General features: G+C 38.5%; 1 protein-coding gene across 3 annotated transcripts in view; it reads left to right on the forward strand.

Annotated features, from left to right (window-relative positions):
• TNFAIP8 (TNF alpha induced protein 8) overlaps positions 1–9,571 on the forward strand; it is a 71,018-nt gene extending 61,447 nt beyond the window's left edge. For all 3 annotated transcript variants that reach the window (XM_008072111.2, XM_021705958.1, XM_008072110.2), the window contains exon 2: positions 7,744–9,571. In XM_008072111.2, the coding sequence (XP_008070302.1) occupies positions 7,744–8,309 (566 nt within the window). In that variant the 3' untranslated portion in view covers positions 8,310–9,571. The remainder of the gene's footprint in view (positions 1–7,743) is intronic.
• Positions 9,572–10,611: the final 1,040 nt, after the last annotated feature.

The following is a 10,611-nucleotide window of genomic DNA, read 5'->3' on the forward strand; positions in this document are numbered from 1 at the left end:
GTCTCGAACCCGCGGGCTCAGGCAATCCACTCACCTCAGCCTCCCAAAGGCGCAGGATAACAGGCTGAGCCACCGAGCCTGGCTACCTTCTGACTTCTTATGACAGTGTTCTTGGTTTGTTCTGGCCTTTGTCTCATCACCAAAGTTGATTTTTTACCAAATCCCATTAGATTTGGAGTTATTCAGATGCAAAAGAATAGGCTTTATGTATTTGCTTAAAGAAAATATTAACAAACAACAGCCAGATATACTTTTCAAACTATTTTCTTTTCCATATTTCGTAATATCGGGTCCCCTGGATCATATTTTAACTATGCAGAAATTTGCAATATCATGTTTCTGTTATCATCACCGTTTAAGAGCTCCAAATATTAGAAAATTCTTAAGGGACTTTTTGGTAATTTTCAGAAAACTATCTTTTTTTTTTTTTTTTAAGTTGGCATTTCACACTATCACCCAAGCTGGAGTGTAGTGACATGCTCACAGCCACCCCAGCATCAACCTGCTGGGCTGAGGCGATCCTTCCGCCTCAGCCTTCCAAGTAGCTGGAACTACAGGCACATGCTACCATGCCCAGCTAGTTTTTTTATTTTTATTGTAGAGATGAGGTCTCGCCAAGTTGCCCAGGCTGTTCTTGAACCATAGGCTTAGGCAATTTGCTCACCTTGACCTCCCAAAGTGCTGGAATTACAGGCTTGAGCCACCATGCCTGGCCTGTCATTTTTTATTAGCTAATATTTTTAGAAGACTTTTCATTTTTTCCTTCAGAGCATACCTGGGTCAGTGTATTTTTACCATCAGTATTTATCTCTAACCTTATTGTTGATACTAAAGGCAAGATTCCCAAAATATTAGTTTGTTTTACAGCAAACATTGCTGAAATGGCCAAGGGAGGAGATGTAGAGACAGAGAAGGAGGAAGGTACAATAAGTAGGTATAAAATAACATTCACACCCTATTTCTAGAAAAGTCTTCAGTAGTTTTAATGTAGTGGTAATTCTTTCTATGTTTTTGATATACAGCATCTTTTTTATTAGTGTCGATTCCTGAACATAAGTGAATTCATCTTTATAGCTGAAACATTGAATCAGTACTTTCAGCACTCTCTCCATGGGGAACATCTCCAGTGAGCATCTTATGCTTCTCAGGGCATGCCTTTGGTCCATTCCCTCGCCACATGCTTTATTTATTTATTTACTTGTTTATTTAAAATGCCACTTTTTCATTATTTTTTTATTTTTATTTTTTATTTTAAAGATGTAGGGTACAGTTCAGGGCTAGGTATACAAACGTTCATTATGTAGGTACCCTTGTTGACAAGGTGTGCCACCCACGCCACGCAGATTCCCAGTATTGCCAATCCCGCATCCCCCACCACCCAGCAGTTTCCTATTACTTTTTTTTATAGTATTATGATAATTGTTCAAGGTCTGCTTATGAGTGAGAATATGTGATACTCAGCTCTTTATTTCTATAATAGATCGCTCAGTATTATAGACCATCCAGTTGCTGTGAAGTTCATCATTTTGTCCTTTATGGCTGTATAATATTCCATCATGTATATGTACCACATTTGTTTAATCCAGTCCTCTTTCTACGGGCAGCACAGTTGGCTCCATGTTCTTGCTATTGTGAACAATGCTGCAGTAAACATACGTGTGCAGGTATCTTTTTCATAGAGTGATTTGAGTTCCTCTGGGTATATTCTCAGTAGGGGAGTTGGGGGTCATATGGGAGGTTGATTTTTAGATCTCTTAGGAATTGCCACACTGTTTTCCACAAAAGGCTTTACTAGTTTACACTCCCACCAACAGTGTAGAAGTGTTCCCTTTTCTCTGCATTCGCCTCAGCATCTGTTGTTTTTTGAGTTATTGATGATGGCCATCCTGACTAGAGTTAGGTGGTATCTCAGTGTGATTTTCATTTGCATTTCTTTGATGACTAGTGAGGCTGAGCATTTTTTCATATATCTGTTGGCTGCTCATATGTCTTCTTTTAAGTGTCTATGCATATCTTTTGCCCACTTTATAATGTGGCTGTTTGTTTTTTCTTTTTGGCGCATTTGAGTTCCTTGTAGATCCTAGATGTTAGGCCTTTGTCAGACATACAGTTAGCAAATATTTTTTCCCAGTCTTTGGGCTGTCTCCCTGCTCTCTTGATGGTTTCTCTTGCTTGGCAGAAGCTTGTCAGTTTGATGAGGTCCCACTTGTCTATCTTACCTCTTATGGCCTGGGCACTTGGAGTTTTGATCAGGAATTGATTGCCAATTCCAATTTCCATCATGGCGTCTCCTGAATTTTCTAAGGTTCTTAATACTTTGAGGTTTTGTGTTTAGGTCTTTGATCCATTTAGAGTTGATTTTTGTGTATGGTGATAGGTAGGGGTCTTGTTTGAATCTTCTGCGTGTGGTCAGCCAGTTTTTCCAGCACCATGTAATGAATAGGTTCTCCTCTTCCCAGTGGTTGTTGGTGAAGGCTTTGTTGAAGATGAGTTGTTTGAGAAATTGAGGTTTTACCTCTGGAATCTCTATCCTGTTCCATTGGTCTATATGCCTGTTCTTGAACCAATACCAGGCTGTTTTGATTATTGTAGCTTTATAATAAAGTTTAAAGTCTGGGAGTGTGATACCTCCTGCTATTTTTATTTTATTTTATTTTGCTGTGGATTGTTTTGGCTATTCATGGTCATTTATGTTTCCATATGAATTCCTATATTGTCATTTCCAGGTCTGAGAATGCTGCTGCTGGTAATTTAATGGATATTGCATTAAATCTATAGATTGCCTTGGGTAGGATGGACATCTTAAGAATGTTGATTCTTCTAATTTGAGCATATTTTTCCATTTTTTTGTGTTATCTTTGATTTCTTTGAGCAATATTTTGTAGTTTTCATTGTAAAGTTCTTTCACGTCTCTGGTTAGAAAGATGCCAAGGTATTTCATTTTTTGTGTGGCTATTGTGAATGGGATTGTGCTTTTTATTTGGGTTTCTGTTTGTTTATTGTTGGTGTAAAGAAATGAGACTATCTTTTGCACATTTATTTTAAATCCTGAGACTTTGCCAAAGTCCTTTATCAGTTGTCATATGCTTTAAACAGAGATCCAGCCAGACGTAGAGGTGGATCTGCGTTGAATCTTCCACTGCAGTTCAAGTCAGAACTACTGCACCTCACTTTTACTCTAAATATTTGTACTATTGTCCTTGGGTGTTTTTTCATTGTGCACAATAAATCTTTCCTCTTTAAAAGAACTGAGTGATGACAGTAAGGGAAACCATACTCTGGAGTGCACTTGGAAGGAAATTACATATTTAGTGAGGTAAAACAAATACCTGTTTCTCTACTCTTGCTTTGTAGGCCATCATGTTTTCATAGACTCAGAAGTATAGTGATAAGATAGAGAAACTGACTTCTGAGTCTGTGCCAGGCAGCCTTTTACGCCCAGTGGGGACAGTGAACATGATATACTCTCTGCTGTCAGAGCTTAGGTCCCCTAGCAGGGAGAGGCAGACAGTCAAAATGTAGACAAATAATAAGGATTTCAGAAACAAGGCAGTATGATAGTTAGTAAAGAACTTAAGTGGAGCATCGTTTTCTAATTACACTTCTTTTTGTTTGTGTTTTTAGAGGTTTCTGATGCCTTATAGTTTTTTTTTTTTTATATTACACTCCCCCACAAACATACACACAGCAACTTGTGCAGAACTTGATACAAGGACTAAGTAATCAACACTTGCTATTACAATAACACTTGTTATTGACTTGCTAAATATTTAAATCAACAAACACATGTCTGTTTGCAAACACTTCAAGGATGTAACCTACAAATTACTTGTCATGGATTTTATTATTGCAATTATTTGCTATGGAGTTTCATAAAATAGGCATCTGCTCTTTATACTTGGAAAGTCTAGTGCATTTCCCAGAGCATTTTAACTACTGGAAAAAATCCACTGAGAAAAAGCAGATAATAAAGAGTCGTGAGTCGTTAGTCAGATCCTTGCCTAATTGTATTTCTTAAAACTCCGGCTACTATGTGAAAAGAGATAGAGAGGGGCTTGAATTAAGCTGGTGTTTGTGGAGACAGGACTTGATAACGGGCTGAGTAAGGGAGAGAATGATTGGTAGATGATACACAGGTCTCTGACTTGAGCAAAAACCTGGAAGGGACGCTACTGAGATGGTGAAGAAGAGGAGCACGTAGAGGGAGTCAGGAGAAAGTCAGGGATTCGGTTTTAGACATGGTGGATTTGAGATGCCTGTGAAATAGCCAAGGAAAACAAAAATCTTGAATGCATTTGCAAAATGAGTCCGGAAAAGAGGTCAAGGCTGAGTTATAACTGTGGGAGTCATTGGCAAATGGGTGGTATCTGAAGCCGTGGGAGTGGATGAGATTACACAAGGGTGAAGATAGACTGAAGGAGACAAAAAAAAACTTGGTCCAGGAACCAGCTCTGAGATACACCAGACGTGTCAGGGATCTGGTAGAGGATATGGAACTGACAAATGAGCCTGAACAGGAATGGCTAACAGCAGTTAATTTGCAAGGGAAAAAAACATGTTCCGTGAGCACAGACCACACACCCCTGGCCAGCAACTCTCAGCCACAACCCCATTTGGCTCTGAAAAAGCCTTCTGTAATGCTGGAAAATAAATCTACTCATGCATGTCTTTCTGGTGGAGGGGGAGAAAGTGCTTCATCCTCACTTTAAAAGATGACTGCACTGGAATAATCCAAAGAATAAAAGGAAAGTGTGACACAGCTGCTGTGTTTCTGGAGCAGAGTTTGAAGTTCCTGTAGGATAAATATGAAAGCTTCAGAGATCAACTTCTGTCTTGGTTCAGACTTGGTTACCAGTAAATGGGGCACAATCTTGCTTAGTTAGCAGTAGATTTGTCTTTTACCCTCTCTCTTGCAGGAAGTTAAAGTGCTGCACCATAGAGTTTTTGTTTTCTCTTTATGTTTGATACTAAATGGGATATAGAGATTTAATAAGAAAGGGAGCTGAGAAGAGTTGAAAACTTGAAAGTTCAGCTTTGGATAAAGGAGCACAGAGGAATCGTGAAACCTTTCCCTCTTGTTTCAGTATTTCACTATATGAAGTGTGTCCAACTAATAGACATTGTATTAAATCCCACATGGGATGTTTGTAGACTATACCACATTCTAAAACATTAAAAACAGAATAGCTTTTCAACATTATATAAAACAAATTGCCAAAACTCTAATTATTTGCTGTTTATCTGAAAATGGTTGGCTGTCCCTTCCTCTATAAATCAGGTTTACATCAGGGGTTCTGAAATGAAAGATGATCCCTGATCTTAATAGGGTACTGTTAACTACATGTGTGTCTTTTAAAAATATTAGTTCTCTAGTGTGAATTAATCTTTACACTTTTTTTGCAAATCACCAAAGAATGGGAATAGAAACAGACTATTGCTTAAATGATGAAAACATAAAAAAGCTTGAAACTTTTCTGTATAAAGTTGGCTGTTTCTCACATATTTTTACTTTTCTTTTTCAAAATACATTTCAGTTCTTCTTCTGCAGTTTCAGTTCATGTTTTAGAAGTTTAAATATGAGCATTTGTGAGGGCACCATTTCTAATTCAATCAAGACATACTTTCAGTGTATGTATAGCACTGTATATTTATTTTATTTGTTATTATTTTTTGAGACAGGGTCTCACTCTGTCTCTTAGATTGGAGTGCAGTGATGCAATCCCAGCTCACCGCAGCCTCAACCTCCTGGGCGCAAGCAATCCTTCTACCTCAGCCTCCCAAGTAGTTGGCACTACAGGACTACAACCGCCTGGGCTCAAGCAGTCCTTCTACCTCAGCCTCCCAAGTAGTTGGTGACTATAGGTGTCATCACACCTGGCTAATTTTTGTATTTTTTATAGGGGTGAGAGCTCAGTGTTTCCCAGGCTGTGACACGCTGCAGCTACCTATACCATAAATCAGGAGCTATTTTGGCCCAAATTTCAAATCTAATGTAGCTTTTTTTGGCCTCAGTTTCAAATCCAACGTGGCCGTTCCACATTGATGGAGTCACCCTTCTTAGATGTTCTCCCAGCCTGGATTTGGGACCAGCTGCCTTGTTGCTTCCTAATGATGATATCCTGTCCAGGCTATAAATAATTTTATATTATCATTGATGCCCTGCATATCTGTATCTTTAAGCTTTTTGTTTTTATTACCTTTATTAAATGACTGCCTTCCAACACCCAGGTCTAGGCTTAAACACTAGCATACACAGAGATAACAGCTGCTCCTAGACCCAAAGAAGGAGTAGACTCCAGGGAGCTGCAATTCTGGAGCCATGGGAGAAGAGGGAGAAGCAGTTGTAGGAGAGAAGCTTGTCAGATTGCAACATGCACAGAGTAGGGGAAATTGTAGTAGGGGAAAAAAACCCAAAAAACTGAACTTGGCTTTATAAATAAACATTTATTGAGCATTTTCCACTGGCCAGCCCTAAGCTCCTGCATTACATATAGTGTCTCTTTAATATTTAATACATGCAACCATTATTATGTGTATTTTAAACATCTAATTAAAAGTTATAATAATTCCAAAAGTAAACTCTAAGCATCAGCTTTTCAAAGTATATTTTTCACGTGGCACGTTTCATTAGCTCATGAAGTATGGTTATTGTTTCAAAATGTATGAAAATTTAAAGAAAACAATGATTATTCATCAGAAATAGCAAGTGACGATTTCCTCCAAGGAGTGTTTCTTCCCAGCACTCAACTTCTGGGAGTTGAAATTCATGGTGGTTGGGGTGACCAAACTGGTGGGTGCTGGACAATGTCTTGGGAAATTTACTTTTTGCAACTGGATTATAAAACAGGGTTCTCTCGGTTGCTAAGCCTGTAATCCCAGCACTTTGGGAGGCTGAGGTGAGTGGATTGCCCGAGCCTGCAGGGTTCGAGACTAGCCCAGGCAACTTGGTGAGACTTCGTCTCTACAATTAAAAAAAAAAAAAAATTAACTGGGTGCGGTAGTGCATGCCGTAGTTCTGGCTACTTGGAAAGCTGAGGTGGAAGGATCATCTGAGCCCAGCAGGTCGACGCTGGGGTGGCCGTGAGTGTGCCACTGCACTCCAGCCTGGGTGGCAGAGTGAGACTCCAACTCAAAAAAATAATAATAATAAAGTAAAACAGGGCTCTCCTTGTGATTTGCTTCTATCAGCTTGCCATTTTGCTCCATATTATGATTTTGCCATTTATCCCTCTTGCATTTCAATGGATTTCTTTAAATTGCCCCTGGTTGCTGTTGCCCAGAGGACGGGTGCAGAATTGATTTTGTATTTTTAATATATTTCTAAAGTTAAAATAGGGAAATAGTGCATAAAAACTTACTATTTCATGAGGCGTACTATTTTTATAATCAGGAAAAAACTCTTCTAAAAAAAGCCTTCACTTTTAACTTCTAAGTTAAGTATTAACTATATAACAGAAGGTATATATATATTTTAGTTGCCAAAGACCTTAAAGAGTATATATATCAACCCATTAATTCCACAAATGAGAACCTAATGCCCAGAAATATAGAAAAAAGCTTTTTAAAAAAAATTCTTTAAATTTTAAAAATTCTTTTCTAAACAGAGATTAATGTTAGTCTGTTGGAAAGAGATGGAAGGCAAACCACAAATGGTGGGGGGGAAGTACTCCCTAATATCTGGTTTTAGTTTGTTTCTCTTGCTGATATTTACTGATCTTCTCCCCCCCCCCCTTTTTTTTTCAGTGGCCACAGATGTCTTTAATTCCAAAAACCTGGCCGTTCAGGCACAAAAGAAAATATTGGGTAAAATGGTGTCCAAATCCATCGCCACCACCTTAATAGATGACACAAGCAGCGAGGTGCTGGACGAGCTCTACAGAGTGACCAGGGAGTACACCCAGAACAAGAAGGAGGCAGAAAAGATCATCAAGAACCTCATCAAGACGGTCATCAAGCTGGCCATTCTTTACAGGAATAACCAGTTTAATCAAGATGAGCTAGCACTGATGGAGAAATTTAAGAAGAAAGTTCATCAACTTGCTATGACCGTGGTCAGTTTCCATCAGGTGGATTACACCTTTGACCGGAATGTGTTATCCAGGCTGTTAAATGAATGCAGAGAGATGCTTCACCAAATCATCCAGCGTCACCTCACCGCCAAGTCACATGGACGGGTTAATAATGTCTTTGATCACTTTTCAGATTGTGAGTTTTTGGCTGCCTTGTACAATCCCTTTGGAAATTTTAAACCCCACTTACAAAAACTTTGTGATGGTATCAACAAAATGTTGGATGAAGAAAACATATGAGAATGTTGAATTAAGATTGTGACTGATCATGATTATTTGAAGGTGGGGCGCTGCTGATTTATGAAGGAAGAAAGAATTTTCTAAAGATTACACATATTTCAGAAAGACTTTGCCCAATTCAATTGTCAGACATTAATGATAGTGCTTTTATGAGGCTTGTTTTATTTGGGGGAAAAAAGCATATTACCAAAAATTCTGGTTAAAAGCTTCCTAACAGGTAACAGATCGTGGGAAAGATGTATGGTTGAATAATGCAGATGTAGAGTTATACAGAGAAAAATATGTGTGGCTCCAGACCTTAAGTTTTTTTTTTTTTAAGGACAGTTGTGTTGTTGGCATATTGGATAGTTCAACATGTACAAAATTGTGTATTTGATTCACTTTTATTTCTTGTTATGTATATGTACCTCTTTTTTAAAAGCCAAGAACTTTCTCTTGCTGTCATTGTTCATTTTGAAACAATTCCATTTTCAAGTCTACCTTTGATTGTTTTGTTAAAGATTGCATCATTGACATTCAAGAATTAAGTCTGAGGCACTCAAACTAAACCCTCAGAAAGATAGAAACTGCTTATCTGAAATCAGTACTGTGGAAATGAACAATATTAGATGTTATGAATAATGTCCAATATAAGAATATGCTTCTGGAAGTAAGTCTTGCTTTTAAGTACCAATGGTGATACCTAGATTTTCAAAAATCTAATGGCACGTTGCCTTGAAATGCTTGCTTAGAGCTTAACGTTTGTGTTAGCTTGAGAATATACTCATGAAATCTCCATTTTTTATATCTGTTTCACATGTAAGAGATAAAAAAAATCTAGATTGGCCTTGACATTGGAACAATAAAAGTAAGTAGCATTAAGAAAGATAAAACAATCTTCATGTTAGAGATGAACCCATAAAATAACTTAATTTAGAGGAATGAGGGGCCAAAGGGAAGAAAGTCTATTGCTAAAGAACATGAGCATAAAAATGAGTGCATTTCGATGTTTAAGAAGGTTTGATAAATGAATAAAGAATGTCACTTTTTTAATTTAACTGATAAGGTTTTTGTTATTTTGTTATTTGTTACTTTGATGAGTAAACCAAAGAATATTTACATTCCAGACAGTTTGTGTGCTATTTCTATGTAATTATTTGTGTGTGAATGATAAAGTAGGCATTTACCTATTTTGTAAAAAAGAAATGAAAATCTGTTGGCCAACTGTATCATCTAGGAAATAGACCCAACCACCAGCACTAAATATTTACATTGTTGCTGTGTCTGTGATTTAGTGTACTCTCTTGCCTTAAATTTGCCTGCCTCCCAGAATATTGACATTAAAATAATAATTTACCAGGAAAAGTTCCATAACTAAAAATATCGGAAGTTGTGATCTGCTCTAACTCATTACATCTGGAGAAGGTGGTTTGTTCTCTGGGATACTCATTTGCTTGGCTAAGACAAACAGCAAAGACAAAGAGTATTTGATATTAAATCCTGAGATTAAGATTTAAACTAAGGTTCTATTCTTACTTCCTAGAGCCAAATACGTGATCACTATTTGTTATAGCAATAGCACATGACTGCAGAAATGACCCCTCAAGCTTCATCACCTTGCTGAGTGGCTTATGAATGGCATTCAGCAGCCTTCCTCAGCCAGTTGTTTTCCCCACGTGGGAAGACTGAGCGTGTGATTGTGTGTGACCTACTGACTTGATGTATGCTGTTCTGTACCAGGGGGAGAAAGAGCAGAGGAATGGAAAATGGAGGGCCTGGACAGTTGGTAGGTGCTTTGTGTTCATCTCTAGCTGTAGACAGGACCAGCTGGAGAGAAGACCTAGCGAAGGAGAAACTTAAATCTGTCTGGGTACATTGAATCATACATAGGGTTGTGCCTGCAGGTTAGCAATCAAATGTGTAAGGGGCTAGGGAGCAACGCTTAATCTCACAGAGGAAAGACAGTGAACTGAAGCAGGGAATCTTTTTATTGTTGTTGGCATCTCACTCTGTCACCCAGGCTGGTGGCACATTCACAGCTCACTGCAGCCTCAACCTCCTGGGCTCAGGCTATCCTTCCACCTCAGCCTCCTGAGTTAGCGGGACTATAGGAGCAAACCACCTCACCCAGCTAATTTTTCTATTTCTGGCAGAGACAAGGTCTTGCTATGTTGCCCAGGCTGGTCTTGAACTCCTGGGTTCAAGCAATCCTCTTGCATTGGCCTCCTAAAGTACTAGGATTACTGTACCAGTGTGAGCCATGACACTTGGTTCGGGAATCCTGTTTGCTACCATTTCTCAGCATCTTCTGGAGGGGACCCAT

The sequence above is a fragment of the Carlito syrichta genome, unplaced genomic scaffold, assembly GCF_000164805.1.
Source record: "Carlito syrichta isolate Samal-C Ts95f unplaced genomic scaffold, Tarsius_syrichta-2.0.1 Scaffold314854, whole genome shotgun sequence".
In the NCBI taxonomy this organism is placed as follows: Eukaryota; Metazoa; Chordata; class Mammalia; order Primates; family Tarsiidae; genus Carlito; species Carlito syrichta.